The sequence below is a fragment of the Quercus lobata genome, chromosome 2 (assembly GCF_001633185.2).
Source record: "Quercus lobata isolate SW786 chromosome 2, ValleyOak3.0 Primary Assembly, whole genome shotgun sequence".
Lineage (NCBI taxonomy): Eukaryota > Viridiplantae > Streptophyta > Magnoliopsida > Fagales > Fagaceae > Quercus > Quercus lobata.
Window position 1 is genome coordinate 78,489,817 of NC_044905.1, and position 18,315 is coordinate 78,508,131.

At 34.0% G+C, this 18,315-nt stretch overlaps 3 protein-coding genes across 3 annotated transcripts; 2 read left to right on the plus strand and 1 right to left on the minus strand.

The window, feature by feature from the left end:
* Positions 1–725: 725 nt before the first annotated feature.
* Positions 726–9,229, minus strand: LOC115971550 (protein CREG1-like). Its single transcript, XM_031091542.1, has 7 exons — positions 9,183–9,229; positions 8,909–8,943; positions 3,777–3,915; positions 3,627–3,662; positions 3,232–3,433; positions 1,029–1,107; positions 726–847 (listed from the first exon to the last, which is right to left on the minus strand). The coding sequence occupies exons 1-7, from the start codon at positions 9,227–9,229 to the stop codon at positions 726–728; spliced, it is 660 nt and encodes a 219-aa protein (XP_030947402.1).
* Positions 9,123–10,523, plus strand: LOC115978315. The gene has a single exon (XM_031100334.1). It carries the CDS (start codon positions 9,265–9,267, stop codon positions 10,252–10,254), a length of 990 nt encoding a protein of 329 aa, XP_030956194.1. The 5' UTR covers positions 9,123–9,264; the 3' UTR covers positions 10,255–10,523.
* A 7,018-nt stretch (positions 10,524–17,541) lies between these two features.
* On the plus strand, positions 17,542–18,039 carry LOC115971558. The gene has a single exon (XM_031091553.1). It carries the CDS (start codon positions 17,542–17,544, stop codon positions 18,037–18,039), a length of 498 nt encoding a protein of 165 aa, XP_030947413.1.
* Positions 18,040–18,315: the final 276 nt, after the last annotated feature.

The following is an 18,315-nucleotide window of genomic DNA, read 5'->3' on the forward strand; positions in this document are numbered from 1 at the left end:
ATGATCTATTGGGTAACAGTAAAAAATACTTAATAAAAAGAAATAAAAAATGCTAAATTTATGTAATAGTAAAAAGAAGTTTCTATGATCTATTGGGTAACAGTAAAAAAAACTTAATAAAAAGAAGTAAAAAATGCTAAATTTATGTAATAGTAAAAATAAGTTACTATGATCTATTAGGTAATAGTAAAAAAAACTTAATGAAATGAGGTAAAAAAGGCTAAATGCAACATTAGAGTACCACGTGACAGGACTCGTGCACTCTCACATGATATCTCTGCTTTTATACATATATTGATTGATATGTCAACAGTAAACACAACTGTCTCAACTTATGCTTCACATTGAATAAAATGCACAAACTATTTGGATTCCAAATTCAACCAATGTTTATGAATGTTTATTGTTTAGAATACAATGAAAAACAATAAAGGTTCTCCGTTCCTGCGATTTAAATGCTTATATCAACAACATATTGTCTTATATTTTGTTATCAAACGATGGGTTGACACACTTGACACACAATTGTGAGAATATGTAAACAATTGACACAACGGTCTCAATTTACACACTTCACATTGAATCCAGTGAACAATCAAATAAGAAAATTGGGAATTATATATTATGAACCATTCACAAAACGATGGGGATATTTAATAGTAAAGAAATTACATTTTTTTTTTCCAGTATTTTTCCCCTGATCAAGGGAATCATAATTCTAGCACTCATTTTTTGGGATGCAGGTACTGATCTAGTGTGAGAGAATTTGGACCACCAGCCCCATCAATCAAAAATATATGCTCAATTGTCAACTTGTAGAACCTGAAGTTGTGATTTTTAGGCCAATCTGTCAACCATTTGAAACACAAAGTGTAAGGTTGGGTACATTTAGTAGTAAAAAATATAGAAAAATTAAAAAGTAACACTTGCAACATGTCAAGTGTCTCAGGTAATAAAAAAAAGAAAAAGAAAAGTGACCATTGAAAGAAGAATTACAATTAATGTATCAAATTTGTGCAATTACGTACCCTTCATTTCCTTATGCTTTGAGAACAAGGCGATTTTAGCCAATCCTGCTTCCTTAGAGTTTTTATCAACTAGCTTCAACTGAAATGCCATTACAGGAAGATTTTAATCCATGTTTGTCAAAATCAAAAGCACTAGTTACTAGCAAAGACAACTCTACGAAGGCTTTCTCTTTTATTTTTCTTTATGTTTTTCTTTTTGGTGGGGGTTGGGAGTGGGGTTGTTGAACAACAACACAAAAATAAACAAATGTCACTTTTCTCACATTTGGTTAAAATTTGAGAAAATTGGAAAATTTAAATGGGAGGAAATCTTCATCCATTATGGTGGATTTATTTTATTTTATTTTATTTATAGAGATAGTTTCAAACTATAACGTTCACTTCTAATAATTGTTTTTATCATCAAACCAAGATACCAATTGATTTTTTTGGTGTAGGTGAGGATCTAACCTTAAATCTCTTATTTCATGACAAAAAATTTTACCAGTCTAATTAAATGGAACCCACCATTGTCGCAGAAACTTATATAAACTAATTATGGTTGATGCTTTGGTTTCTTTAGGACATTTCTTCAAAGTTAATAGTGCTCTTCTAGGATTATGAGCTCTCCATTTGCTTTGAAATGGATAGGTTTCATTTTTAGTTGAATATTTAATTTTAATATTGTGGGGCACAAGAATTTAGGTAAGGTACCTATGCCACGTGTCGTGTCCATGGTCGAGGAGGCCACACACTCAGACAGTAGGCCACGTCAGTGGCACATTGCTAGAGGAGGTCTTGCTGTTGAGAAAAAGTTTCAGAGAGGGGGTTAGCCCTAACATGACTGGAGGGATGGTGGCTGCCTCCACATTCAATGCATCCCACCAAACCCTCTGACTACATTTATATGGAGAAAACCCCTGAACTGTGCTGCCTTGACTGTTGCAACTCACAAGAGGTTTGGGAAGATGCCTGATAGGAAAAGCACTCAAGTGATGGATTGGACAATCAACAAATAGAGGGCTAAGATCGCCTGAAGGGAGCTATATAATGTAAGAGACCCTCTAAAAGGAAAGGGGGAAGAAATCTGTAAAGAAAACACTGTAGTATTAAGAAAAGGAACTATAATAAAATCCCAAAGAAATATATTCAAGGGCTACTTTCCTTGGACATTGCTGAGGAAGAATTTATGTGCATCATACTTGTCTATTCATTACTTTTCCTTACCATCTTTGGCCCATTAAGGGTGTCGTCACTTCATTAAAGCTTATCTTTTCAGCCCACTCTCTACAAATTTATTGTGTTAGGCTCTTTAGGTCTTAATTCATTCATCTTTTGGACCAAAAAACTAAAGCCAACCCTTACAAATATATATGATCAGATTTACATTAATGGAAAAAAAGAAAAAAAAGAAAAGAAAGAAAAGAGGATTATTTTTTATGGGTAAGGTGCCTAGTTATAATATTGTTATTATATGCGAGATAATTTATGATTTACTTAATAAATTATATATATATAAAAAAATAAAAATAAAAACTATGATTTATATAGTTTAGGACAATTTCTATTTTGTCATCTATGATTAAAAAAAATTACATTTAGAACTTTTTAAAAATTTCTTAGCATTATTAATTACTATATTTCTTTTATATTACATTTTAAATGTGATGAAAAATAAAAGTGGTATTTATTATTTAATTTATTCAAAATTAATTTTTTATATATTTTTTCTATCTTTAAAACTATTATCATTATCTAATGGGTAATCCTTAATTTATCTAATAAAAAAACTATGATTTAAAATATTTAAATATTATGACTTCAGTTGTCATCTTACTGTAGTGTGCACATATATATATATATATATATATACACACAAATTTATTGACATCACTAATTAATCCCGTAATGTTGATAATTTAGCTCTAGCATCTTATACGCACATATATTATCCAATTAATGACATTAACATTGATCTTTGGCACCTGATGTAGATTTCTAAAACTTGTCTCTACAAATATACTTTAATTAGTTGGATAACATATTCAAGCATAAGAATGGAAGAAATATGTGCAAATTGGAAACTAGAAAGACAGACAAAATAGTCACTCATAGTGTTGACACTCGTATATATGTACAGACATACAATTCTTTTTATTTATTTTTCTTCAACCTATGTGACAATACAAATATTACAATTAGATAAACTGATTTTGTAACTCACCTTTCCTGTGAGTGTAATTTTTGCACAACTGGAGTTCTCAGGGTCTATCTTTCCACAAGTTCCAAGAGGATACTCGCTGATAGTGAATGAACTTCTCTCATCTTTCATTGCATCTTTGGCAGATGGATCAAAAGTTGCCAAGTAGAAATATGGGATGCCACTACCTTTGTGAGGTAGTCCATCACTGAATGAAACCACATTCCTTCATTGTATTTGAACAATAATGTAAAATTAATATTCATCTCAAAGTGAACAGAGAACATTTTCATTCATTTGGAAAAACTAACATATTTCAGGCAATATTATATTATGCTACAATAACTTAATTAACTTCTATATATGCAGCTCGTACATGAGAAGTAACTCTCTAAGGCATAGGAATGGGAAAACCTTACCCAAATGTTGCTCCTCCCAAGTCAATTGAAACAGTACTGCAACATTAAAAAGAACAATAAGCTTCAAGTTCAACAAAGCATCCCTATACAACACAGCTATACCCATTTTGAGCTAACAAGCTAGAGAGTAGAGAGGGAGATCGAGCATACTTTAAGACTCCCCAAAAATTCTGAGAGACCAACCAACGATCTCTGGCAGCAATATCTTTTGGGTTAGGTTTCTTTTCTGTGAGTAACCATCCCTGTACGAAACCATGGAAGCCCACAAATATTAAGACCAAGTATATAAAACATTGAAATAGTGAAAAAATCCATTGATGCTCATTTTCCTTTCTTTTTTTTTTTTTTGTTCTTTTTTTTTTCTCTGGTATATGTTCAGACTCTAGGCCTAGAGTGAATACCAAGGAGAAGATGAAGAGAGAGTGCAAAAAGTCTTAGTATTTATAAACAAAATAGGTTGGATAATCATCATGTACCCTTTTGTGCATTCTAGTGTATAGCATATATAAGAAATTAAGCCATTTTGTGGTTGCCAAAAGACACTAGTGTAGTGTTTGTGTTAGGGGTTTTAGTACAAAGAATATGCAATGCTATATTTTGGAGGGTTTAATGCCGTTTCAAAATTTGTAAGGTCGGCCAAAAAGTTGAGATAAAGTCTGTGTGGAAGCTTGGCAGTGACTAGGCAATAACATGCAAGTCCAAAGAGGTTAGGTTGATTTTTATAAGCCCGTAGATTGTTGGAAAAAGGGGGGAAAAATAAGTATCCTTAGCCTTGACAAAATATATTGAATAATTATTTCCAAACTCTATATACCACTTTTTTGGGGGAGCAAGACTTAGGTATAGTATTTAGGTGCTGTTCCTTAGGTTCCCTTATTAAAATTTTGCCATGTGAATTTTTTCTCATGAGATGGAAGTGTATATTTTAATTAAGTAGTCACATGACTGAATCTTAAGAGAAGAACCTAAAGAACAATACTTAAAGTATTGTACCTAAATTTTGTCCTTTTTTGGGGGTGTTTATATATGTATAGTTGCATTTAAGTTGTATATGCCTGGTGTAACTTTAAACAATAATATATACAACTTATAACTGGTGTAATTTAAACAGTGATATATACCGTTCAACATTTTTTTATTGAATGTGAAATTAATAACAATCTCATAGGTAAAATGTTGAAATTTTAAGTTTTTATATTTTAAAATTACATAAAATATAATTTTATAGATTGAATAAAAAATATTTGATTAATGAATTTTTTATATATATATTTGAATTATTAATCCAATGAAAGTTATTAGATGGTGTTACCACCCATTTATTTATATCATATTGTTTGGAATTTACAAGGGACACTTGATTATATATGCTTAAGCGACCATATATTTACAAGGGCCACTTCCTAAAATAAAAAATAAAAACCGCATGTTACTTTTCTCTTCATTTCACTTAAAATTGAGAACTACCCTCAAATGATGCATTTGTGTTTTGAATGAGTAATTCTTAGGTCCCGAGAACAAAGAATAATGTTTCATTCTTTCATATTCATGGTGAGATCTACTCATTAAACTCAAGGTAGACTTCACCATGAATGTGAAAGAAAAAAGCACTTGTTTCCGTGCTCTAAAAATATCTAAGAATTTTCCGTCTTCAATGAAGTTTTTGTTAAGCGTGTGGTTTTGTTTCTTCAACCATGGTCCTTTAAGAGCATTCACATCAGCTCTTGGATAATAGTGTATAAATGTGTAAAATACACATTTTGACCATTTTTACACATTTTGAAGCAAAAAACACACTACATCAGTCCATCTAAAATCATGCATAATCATCTAAAATTTTCAACGAGCTACAGTACCCGTGTAAATTTACACGGGCACTGTAGCATCTGTATTTAGTTTTTTATTAATTTCCGTTCGCACCAATTTTTCTCTCTCTTCTCCATGCACAACGACCTCAACTCCTCATCTTCTTTTCCTCAGATGCACACAAACACATCCTCACAGAAAAATCAACACAGAAATATACTTGCTAAAAAAAAAAATCTTTTCCTCAGATGCACACAAACACATCCTCACAGAAAAATCAACACAGAAATATACTTGCTAAAAAAAAATATATTTTCCTCAGATGCACACAAACACATCCTCACAGAAAAACCAACACAGAGATATACTTGCTAAAAAAAAAAAAAAAAAACCCAAACGGAAAAACAAAAAAGAGACAGATCGGTGCTTAAAAACCAACATAGAGATATACTTGCTAAAAAAAAAAAAAAAAAAAACCCAAACGGAAAAACAAACAAACCCAAACAGAAAAACAAAAAAGAGACAGATCGGTGCTTATCGGAATGATCGGAGCTCGTGGGTATGGGTCTTGATCGGAGCTCGGAGCTATGGATTGGTGTAGCTGTGGATCGGTGTTGCTGTGGATCGATGCTTGTGATCGGAGCTGTGGATCGATGCTTGTGATCAGAGCTGTGGATCGGTGATCGGAGCTGTGGATTGGTGATCAGAGCTATGATCGGAGCTGTGATGATGTGGATTGGTTTGTGACCGAGAGGGAGAGAGATGAGACAGAGAGATAGATCGAGAGGGAGAGACCAAGTATGGAGAGATAGAAGAGAGAGAGAGAGAGAAATCAGAAAATATGATAGAGAGAGAGAGAGAGAGCGTGCGTATAAAAACGGGTGAGGTGAGAGAAATAATAAAATAATTAAGAAAATTGATTATTTAAATAAGAGGGGTGATAAAATAGATGAACTGATGTGGGTGTTTTGTAAAAGTGATAGTGTAAAATAGAAAAAGTAGGTTTTTGGTGTAAAATAGACGGAATCTTTTAGACGAGCTGATGTGAATGCTTTAAGGCACACAATTCCCATCATCCCATGTAGGAGACGCGTAGTAGGGGCTGTTTTGTATTCCTATTTCTATGGGCCGGATTAGGTAGAATTGTATGAGTCCGAATGTTTAGTTAATGGAATGGTGGAGTCATGGAGAAGTCCTTTGTTTTAGCTTGAGTTAGTATTTGAGTCCTTGAATTTAGCATTTGAACATTGCTTTTGTTGTACAAAAACGGATGGAGTTAGTTTCATACAATTTATTATTCACTTAAAATTATTATTTCTTCTGTTTTTGGAAAATCACGTTTTTAACTTTAAAAAAAAAAAAAGGGGTTTGAGGTTAGGTGTGGGTATTTGTGGGTAAAATTTCGGGTAGGAATAGGCAATGAGTGCTTAACGGGTATTGAAATTTGGATATCAACTTGAGGATAACTATGCTTATTGCAGTTTCTTTTTTTTTTTTCATCGGTAACTTTCCTAAACTCAAACAAGATAAAACATCTATTACAATAGGACTTACAATTTACCTAGAACAAAGTTTAGATCTTCAACCCATAAGTTGATCATTTATAAGATATTTATGTGTATTATTTAAACAAATAACATGACTCATTGAAAATCTTTTAATTGCTTCATTATCGGTTGGAGGAAGATTCCTCCAAACAAATTTTGACCTAAATATTTCATCATTTTTCTTTCCCAATTGGATTGGTTGATTTTGTGGTTCTAAGTTGAGGTAAATTTAGTTTAACCATAAAATCATTTATGAAAAGTGAATGAAGCATAGAAAGTGGATCATATTTGATAATCAATATTGCATATGGAAAAATTAATGCATAATTTGTTAACATGGAAAAGACAAGCTTCATTGATTTAATCATTAGCAACAGATTTCATGAATTTATTGCATTATTTGAAAATTTTAAAGATGCTTTATCTTGGCTTATATTATTTGAAAAATTGATAGAAAATCTTATTAACAAGAATGATTATACAAGGTAGCACAAATCTTATAAAAATACGAATGATTATGCACTGAATATTTCATCAATTTTCTTTCCAACATACATATATTTCATCATGAAATGAGTCCCTTTTTCCTTAAAGAAATTCATCCACCCTCCTTTCAGGAACTCTCACACAGTCACCACATGAGGATTCCACCGGTTTTGTGACTGTTCCAAATACTAGATATTATCCCCTCCTTCACACATGCTTAGAAACAAAGGAAAAATGTTATGAAAAACTTATATTCACGAGTCATGTCAGAAGTCTTGCCACAATTTAATCAACCTATTATTTGATAAACAACCGAACTCGATCTGGCAATGTGTGTAAATGTTAAAAATTGTCGAGACTCTTTGTTGGCTTTTCTTATACAATAACATAAGTTTTTGGAAGCATATATCTTTTTCACATCAACTCAACATTTTACAATATATTTTTCTAATACAATTTTTAAAATTTTATAATTATAATAATTACTAAATTATTATGCTTTAGTTGAAATCAATTAAGACTCACTATTCCTTTAGGTTCTAATAATAAGTGAAAAGATATTTTAGGACAAAATGGGCTTCTGCCCTTTTCAGGAAAATTAATTAGCCTTTTGCCCTTCTTCCCAAACTAAATAGGGAAATGCCCCTCTTTTGAAACTCGACTTTCTCAAAATCGAGTTAAAAAAAAAAAAAATCTGGAGCCCTATAGTGACGTTTTTAAGGACCTATAGTGACGTTTTAAGAACCTATAGTAACGTTTTATAACTTGATATCCATGAAATCGAGTTATAGGCAATAAAATTGCTTATAACTCGATTTCATGGATATAAAGTTACAAAACGCCACTATAGGTCCTTAAAAACGTCACTATAGATCCTTGAAAACGTCACTATAGGGCTTAACTCGATTTTGAAAAAGTCGAGTTTCAAAAGAGGGGGATTTCCCTATTTAGTTTGGGAAGAAGGGCAAAAGACTAATTAATTTTCCTGAAAAGGGCAAAAGCCCATTTTGTCCAGATATTTTATGAGACGGTCTTATGAGACCTCTCTCACAATATGTGAGATCTATATGTGTGAGACCTACACATGTTGTAAGAGAGATATCTTATAAAACTGTCCCATAAGATAGTATTTTCTAGCAACATAATACTATCTGAATTTTGATTCTATTTATGAAGAGAAAATTCCATTTTTTTTTTTTTTAATAAAGGGTTAGAAAAAGGAGAAAATACAGTAGTTACCCTTAGGTTTGAGCTAACGACAATCAATTCCATTTTAAAATTGACCAATTTGATCCTAAACACAAACAAACAGTTAAAAAAGTTGACCATATTAGCTGTAATAGTTTGACTGACTTTCATATAAGTTAGTTGTAACACCGTTTATCCGTCAAACGATTAAGACAAAGGGTTAGAATACTAACGGCATTACACTTAATGTGCATTTAGAGACTAAATTGATCAATTCAAAAATTTTGGGACTTGATTATCATTAGGCCAAAGCTCAAGAATAATTAATTAATTACTGTATTTTAGCCTAAAATAAATTATTAAAAAAAAAAAAATCAAATTGTCATGCCCCCTAGGTGCCCATTTCTCAGAACCAGCCCGGTGAAAGACAAAAAAAATAAAAAAATAAAAAATAAAAGTCCTATTCCAACCGTTGAAATCAAACACAAATCCCAGTCTGACTTTGCAACAATCCCACAAAGGCACAAACATCTCAGAAAACCCAAAAATCCTCAAGATCAAGATCAAGATCTCCATTGATACAGATATTGAAAAAGCAGAGAACTTCAACAATGGGTCTCTTCACATACACCATGGCAGGCGGTGGATTCATCCTGATGGGTACATGGGAAGCCCTTATCTCCACAAACCCAAATCACAATTCTATCCAATCTTCACCTCTCTCAACAATTCACCCACCACAACAAGCTTCGTCGTCGAAAACCAAAACAAACCCATCTTCCTCTTCTTCTTTAACCTTCGTTTTCTTCTCTGTCCTCTCTTCCTTGTTCCTCCTAAACTCCTTGGTCTCCTTCTTTGACGCCCTCAATTCCAATGACAAAACGGGCTCGGCGCTCCAACTACAAGTGCTCGCTATTGCCTCGCTCTTCTTGCTCTATTCCCTTACGGGTTTCGTGGTAAATTTCAAGAATTTCATTCCTATGCCTTGTTCTTTTCTTAGTTTGATTGGTCTTTTCGCTTTCGTGGAAGAGTTTTTGTTGTTTTACTTGCAGAGAAAAGACCCAAGTGGGATTGAAAATCAGTATTATGATTTGTTGCTTGTACCTATAGCTGTTTGTTTATTTGCCACAATGATGGAAGTGAAATCCCCAAAATCGAATTACCCAAAAATGGCTCGTGGGGTTGGGTTAATTCTACAGGGGACATGGTTTGTGCAAATGGGTATTTCTTTTTACACCAATTTTATTGCTCATGGATGTGCTTTGCATGAAAAGAGTAGAGGGAATTATACGATTAGGTGTAAGGGACACCCTGAGTATCACCGGGCAAGAGCGGTCGCCACGCTACAGTTTAATTGTCATCTCGCACTTATGGTGATTTTGGTCGTGGCGATTTACTCGGTTTTTGTCAGGAAGTATGGAGTTCCCGGTGATTTTATTCAGTATAGGCCGCTCAGCGCAGAAATGCAGCAAATTGAGAATGCACAATTCACTTTGGATTCTGATGATGATGTTGGTGAAGAGATTAAGGAAGTGGAGAATATGGGAAAGCAGAATGTGGGTATGTTGGAATTGGGTGTGAATGGTCATGGATCTCATTAGTGAGGTAAAAAATCTAGTCGAATTTTGAGCTGGTGAATGTAATGTTTCACTTTATTATTTTTATTTTTTGTGATTGTTGTGAAGAATGTGGTTCACTTCGTGTACATGAATTGAGATAGCGTTTTAACTGGATTTCAGTTTTGTAGATTTTGTTCTAGATTTCTAGTTATATGTTATACATCGTGTGCTTCAGTTTGATATTGTAATGAAACTCCAAACTTCATTCCTTTTCTCATTTTATGTGATTTTGATACTGATATTGAGTGGTCTGTTGTGATTCATTTGATTTAGTATTGTTTGAAGTTTTTTATTTTTTTATTTTTTTGAACAAGCTTATCAGTTCCATGGATTTTCAATTAATCTATTTTATATAGTGTTTCTCTGTACTTGGTATTATCAGCCCAATATTTCTTAGATAAAATAGAATATGGTCTTCTGATGGATTTATGAATTGCCATCGGTTAAAGTAATCTTAAGAAACGTAAATTTTTTCCAAAGACTAGTTCTTTATCCCAGTAAAGTATATCATCCTTATTCAATTCTATGCGACTTTCAAAAGCCTTACAAGTGTTTGAAGTAAAATTTCTTTAATTTTGTATAACATCTGGTGTTGTTAGTCTTTATGTGGCCATTATCTATGACTACGTTGTTTGTTCGCATTGTTACTCATCATCTACAAACATGTTTTAGCATCAGAAAAGATGAAACTTAATCAGGTAAGAGCTGCCACTAAAACCCTATCTTAAAGACATTAACCAACCATGTTAATAACTCCAAAGCATAATGTATTTGGATCACAAAGCAAACTTTTTGTTAATATTATGGGCAGCAATTAGATTAGGAACCTAAGATAGCTGTATATATGGTTAAAAAAGGTTTGGCAGAATATTCCTGCAATGTGGCTTGCATTTTTATAAGAATGGAAAAAAGTGTTTGTATGGATTTTAAGTAAAGAAGAAAAGTGATGTTCTCTCTTATTTTCCATTTTCTTGAAGAGATCCGCAACCACCCCCCCCGCGCGGGTGCCCGTGTGTGGTGGTGAAGCCTTTTATTGAAAAGTCAATAAATTTCTTTTTTTGTTTATTTATTCTATAAAAATCTTATTTCTCCAAGCTCTTCATTCACAAACTTGTGAGGCCAGTCGTTCTCCAAGTAAATTTTCCAGGAGCACTTGGATACTTAATGAGAACATCGATATTGGAAAGGAGTGCAATTTATGTTCTCAGTAGATTTCATTGTGTTTGAGTTTCACATATGGTTTTATTTATAAAAAAAAAGGTTTAACATATGGTTCCTTTGTTGTGCATTTTCTACATTTGGTATGTATTTAATTTTGGGTTGGAAGCCATTGTGCTTACTTTTTGTCAATTATTTAAATGTTTATATGTTTTTGTCAAATACACATGGTGTCTATTAGAATTTTTGGTCTGACATAACTGAATGGTGTGGATTTACTTCAAAAGTAGGTAGAGATGGATGCCAGATTTCAAAAGGATGGTTTGTTAGGTTGCTTACTTGTGTATGTATTGGTTATTTGTATAAAATTGAGACTAAAGCAATCAAATATGCTCTAAGCTTTTTTTTTTTTTTTATTCTTGCCAAAAAAAAAAGTGGAATATTGTTGGATGCATTGTAATTTTTTTCCCCCTGTTTTTCAAGCTTTCCAATTTTAATGTAAGTTTGGAAATCTGGTAAACTTATATTTAGTTTTTATTATTGAAAGTGATTTTCAAGCTTATTGTTTTAATGAAAAACATAATTAGAGAAGCCAGTCTTTTAGTATTTGTCTTTATTTTTTCTTTGAGCCTGCACTAATAGGTATGGGTCACACACACGCGCTCATGCATTTTTGAATCCCTTCCAATATTCTGTTCTCAACTTGTTTGTGATTGAGATGGCCTGGATCAAAATTAAGGGTCTATTTGGATTGAGGGCGGAAGGAGGGGAGTGGAGGGAAGCAAGGTAGAGTTAGCTGAAAATAGGCTAATTTTGGGTTAAATTTACTCTACTCTACTTTACACCTCTTCCCTTCCCCTCAATTCAAACAGACCATAAGATCTGTGATAGATGCTGTGAATAACCTTAGTGTGAGATGCCAATTCATATCTTAGATTTCAATGGAAATTGCAGGATGTGGAGCTCCTTATTCACATTGATTAATGCATGAAGAAATCAATTCTAACATTTTGGATGACTTATTTACTCCTATATGATTTGCACTTAGTTGAGCTCTACAATGATCCATAAAAGAATGCTTTATCGAGCACATGTGGACATGGTAAGCTTTTAATCAATTTTTTGTAAAAAGTCGTACCTGTTGACTGTGGTGTGCCACCAATATCTTAGAATCAAATTCTCGTCCCAATGCAGAGAATATGAATAAGCTCTGTACAGTTCAGCACACAGAACGAGATTTTTGTTCAACGGAAGAGAATATAATCCTTGTTGAATTGAAACTACTTGAGAGTCCCCTCTCCAGGAGGATCTGCTTGGTTTTTCTTCTTTTTTTTTTTTTTTTTTTTTTTTTTTTCAAACTTGGATGGCTAGGATTTTTGCAAATTAAGATTCTAGAAGATAAGTTCCCACTTTGCACTCAGGCTCAAAGAAAATAGGAAATGACCTAGAACCAGCAGCAACCTGACTGTGTTGAGGACACTTTTTGCACATCTTTGGAACAATGAAAATACTTATCTAAAAAAAATCTCCAAAATCCATTACTTTTAACTACAAAATTATGTACACCCAAGAGTTAGACACCTCAACTCTTGGATTTCTTTAGAAGGATTTCCATCTATAAAGCCAAGACTTTCATGCATAAAAGTGGTGGAAAACATTCCATAGAAGGGGGACAGTAAAAGAAGGAACTCATGTCCTTCACTTGTCTTGGAGGAAAACCCCATCCGCTTTTATTTAGAAAATTCCAATACTCATACCCTCTAATTCAGCAAGTCCCCTAAATTTACCCTATCTTATTTATTAGAACTAATTAGTAATTACTAAGTGCCATTCCTCTGTCTTCCTCATCAATCAAAACTAGAATACCATGCAAATCACTCAAGAAACAAAAACACTATCTTTGAGACTTGGCTTGTACCAACTCGAGTACATCTCCTCCCCCATCACTAACTCATATTCTTCTTTACTATTATGCTTTTGTATTGATTATCATATCCTTCTTGCTTTGCTTTGTGTTTATAAACATGGTTGGTTTTATCTTGAAAATGCAAAAATTGATGAAGTTGCAAGTCTAGCCATAAAGGGGATATTAGATCTTGTCGGTACTCAACAAAGTGAAGCCCTAGATGTCCATTCAATCCAAGAACTCCATTATCATTTAACGGCAATGATCCAATGACTATTTTGACACACAATACCAAAAACTTAGGGATTAAACTAATTCATGACACATTGTATAGTATAAATGTGGGGACCAAAATAGTAATTTTTTAAGTATTTTAATTATGCAAAATATTTTTTTTCATAAGTAATTCTACAAAATAATTCAAATAAATGTAAATATTTTATTTTATTTTATATTTCTTGAAATTTTTGTGATAGAATTTCTATAGAGTAGAATTTTAAATTTCTTAAAACTTTTTTTGACTGAATTTCTTAAAACTTAGATATTAGAGTTTTACATATATTAAACTAACGTAACAATAAGGAAAATAGGGAATGACCTTGAAGCTACAGCTTGACTGCCACTTCAAACAACATGGATTATAACTAGTTTCGTTTGATGAGTTTAACCAAAATCCTCCTTAAAAGATCTTGCAATTCTATATTTGTGAATTAAAACTAGTGACTTTTGTGGCTTGGATTTATGTGGTTAAAGATTCTTCCAAGACTTGTTCCACTATCACACACACACACACACAAAAAAAGGCCCTTCTAAGACCAATATACAAATTAATCAATATCATATATGAATTCAGTCTGAACTGAAGAGCAGTTTTACTTTGACAAATTGAAAGAAGTGGTTTTTTTTTTTTATATAAACATGAGAAATTCTAAAACAGGATCCCATTGCCTTTGACATAGTCAAAGAAGGCATGAGCAAGCCTCAACCATAAGAAAATCGACTAAAATTTTCCAAGCAAATAATCTGACATATGACAATGTCACTAAACATACATATTTCATGATCTTGTTAAAAACGGAAATATTTTTCAGATTATCTTTCGTATACTAATTAGAGACTAGAGACATAGCTATTCAAATATAATGTTCAAACAAGAAATAAAACATTGAGACAATAACATTTAACATTTCACAGTGCATATAGGCAAAGAAGACTTGAACTTGAAAAGAGGCTATTTGGGAATTGATTAATGCAAAAGAACACAATTTGATTCACACTAATTTTAATAACTTGCAGAAGTGTGGCAAGTTGAGATTGATACAAAATCACTTTCACATACCCTCACTACTGCACAATTTTTATTATCACCACTCGCAACATATGTCAATTTGTTTTGAAAAATCAGATTGTGTGACTATACTTCTTGTTTGAGAATTGGGGTAAGCCTAGCAGGTAGCACGTAAGAGAGTGTCTCAGACCATCAAGCATGGCATGAGAAGCTGGCTTCTCCAACCTTCTAGTTCGAAGATTATATGGTACAACAGCTTCATCACAACTAATATATATGATATCCAAATCAAAAGGGTGGCAAGCAAATGGATACCCAGAACCTGAAATCGACTTCTTCAACAAACCATCATCGCATCCCATATCAATAACTCTAATACTATGCTCCAAACACCACTTCCCAGCATCACAATTCTTCATTCTCCACACGTTCAAAGTCCTAGCAAGCCTTTTCCCACTTATCTCTACATACCGTAGCTCTCCTTGACACAAATCACACATACTTGCTTTGTGATCAAGTCCTCCATTTACACTATCCAAGTCACTATCACTCGGCAAATTGATCACATTACAACAATCTGTAGGACCATCATAGAGGTTATAGGCTTTAATGCCACCACCTCTAGGGCTAAGCCAATACACAATCCCATTGCAAGCAACAGCTTTAGCAGTGGAATGGTAACTGGGTCTATCCCAATTCACTTGAAACGCACTGCTCCATTCACCAGTCTCAGAAGAGTAAATCTCTGCAGTGACAAACTCATTTTCTCCCGGCTCTCTATCTATGAAAAGACTGATATCTTTAAGATGAAATAAATTCAATACATTCTAAGTCAAAGTCGACTCAATGACTATTGAATCCTCCTTACCCAAGTTAAAAAACTACTAATGCCTTTAGCATTTTGAGCTAAAATATCCACGGGTTTATTACTGCCACGCCTAAAATGGGAAACAAGCATAGATCTAAAAACTTGCAGTCCATGACAAATCCTAGTGACATATTAGAGATGAGTGAGTCGCTCTCAAAGTGCGCATCTCAAATACCAATATCCCAGGCAAACTCCACGTACACCTTCCTCCATTACTTTCGCTTCAGTTTTTGAAGGCTCCATAGGGTAACGAAGCTTCTTCTTCTTCTCTCTTTTTCTTCATTTTTTTTTTTTTTTTTAAAATTTAACAATATATATATATATATATATAATGTAATAAAAAGATTTAAATTACATAATTATAATATTGTGAGAAGATGTTATTAAAATGAATTCTTTTAAAAAAAATTACCATAATTGGTTGACTAATTGGAAAATATCCAAGAATATTTATAAAAAAAAAAAATGTACTCCTCCATTACCTTGTAACATGTTTTATTAAGAGAGTGTATTATGTGTAATATAACTTGCCCCACCCTCCTTAAAAGTTACCATGGTTTTTGAGTAGAGTTGTGGTGTGTTTTGTGTTAGAACCCCTTTCTCTCTCCCTTGTGTGTGTGTATTTGTTTCTTAGAAAAAAAAAATTATAAATTATTATAATGTTTCTAAAAAAAGTTTAAATTATTATATAATTTTAGAATTGTAGCACTTTTTTTTTTTTTTTTCAAATATAAGTGTAGGGATATTGGGCCCGAGAGTTCATTATCTATGTATATATTGGGTCTAAGGCCCAAGCCAAGGACTAAAGGTCTTTCGAGGATGAATAAATATTGTCAAGGGAGTCCGTGTTAGTAGATGAAGAAGGTAGTTGTGATCATAATGGCCCTAGGGGGTAGTCTAAGGATGAATGCCTCTTCGACTAACCCAAGCCGAGGTCTATGGAGGTGGTCTGCCATTCGGGGAGATGTTCCGTGAAATTCTGCTAGCGTGGATAAGCATTACAGAAACAAAGAACAGAGGGGAGTCCTAAAATATCTAAGGAGAAAGATGTTACCAATGCATTAAATGCTCTGCAGCTAACTCTCTGGCCGTATTAATGTGGAGGTGATACCTGAACAGTAACCTTTAGCCTTACAGCTACTATCTAAAGATTTTGGGAAGGGACTAATGGGACAAGTATCAAGATCAACCAATCTGGCCCGCATGTGGAGGGTAGAGATGAAAAGGGAAAAGAGTATAAAAGAAGGGAGAGCAATCAAAATAGGGGGATCAGAAAAATCAAGAGAAACACTGTAGCAATCAGGAACCAAATCTGTAATTAAACTTGTGCGAAATATATAAGAACTGATCTCCTCGAATTGTGTTGAGGATGATTTTCTCTAGAAAATTCAATCTATTTCCCTGTTCTTGTCATTTTATTTTACTGTCCAACTCATTTTAGTCCAATTTAGTCCTTACAATTGGCACTGTCTGTGGGAATTACTGGGGTGATAATGAGTCTAACGTTCAACGATACTAGGTTCAAGTTCAAATCAAGCAGAATTCAGGGGGTCTCAATATCAAGATCACTTCCGTGATCTTGAGCAGAGGAGAGACTGGGAAGGGAGTGTGCACACTACCCATACGAGTAGAAGTCATTCTAAGGGTGGTAGCCACCTCTCTCATGAGAAAAATACTAAAGCCATATAGTTGGAGATTGATCACTTGAAAAGAAGCTTACGTCATGAACGGCGAAAGAGAGCTCCATCCACTTCTAACTTCTACTCTGATGGTGAAAAGGATGATAGTTGTAGACGCAGATCAAGGACTCCTCCTAGTGAGTCTTTCTTGTATGATAAAGATTACCATCATAAGCGTAGAAACATAAATTCTTCCTCGAGAGGCCTAGGAAATGATGCTATGAGTAAGGCACTCAACCAAATTTCTAGATCACCTTTCACACGCAAGATTGAGGGAGGAAGACTTCCTCGGCGATTCACTCAACCCACGTTCACCATGTATAATGGTTGAATAGAGCCTGTAGAGCATGTTAACCATTTCAACCTGAGAATGGTTGTGCACTCTAAGAACGAGGCCTTGATGTGCAAGGTATTCCCATCTAACTTGAGGCCTGTCGCAATGAGGTGGTTCGATGGTTTAGGTGCAGGTTCCATTGATTCCTTTAAAGAGCTCACTCAAGCATTTGGATCCCGCTTTATCACGTGTAGCAGGGTTCCTCGGCCTTTAGATTCCTTGTTGTCCCTATCCATAAGAGAAGGGGAGACCTTGAAAACATATTCGGATAGATACTGGGAGATATTAAATGAGATAGATGGTGATTTTGACGACGTGGCCATCGGGACTTTCAAGGTCGGCCTACCTCCTGAACACGGCCTGAGGAAGTCTTTGACCGGGAAGCCTGTTACCAGCGTATGCCAGCTTATGGATCAGATTGATAAGTATAAGAAGGTTGAGGAGGACCAACAGCAGGGCAAAGGAAAGGGTAAAGTTATCTCTCAGAAGAGGAGGGATTTCAAGTCGGACCGCTACAATAATAACAGACCTTAGAGGGATTTTGCTGGGTAGTCAGGGCCCACAGCTCCTCAAAGGGTTAACACCGTGTTCTGAGAACCAGTGCACCAAGTTTTGGAGAAGATCAAGAACGAGCCATACTTCAAATGACCGAACAAGATAAGTAGGGACCCCTCGAGGTGTAATTAGAGCCTTCATTACTAATACCACTAGGAGCGGGGGCATACCACTAAGGATTATAGAACTCTATGAAATCATCTGGATCAGCTGGTCAGAGAGGGAAGACTACAACAGTTTTTGTACCAACCCAAC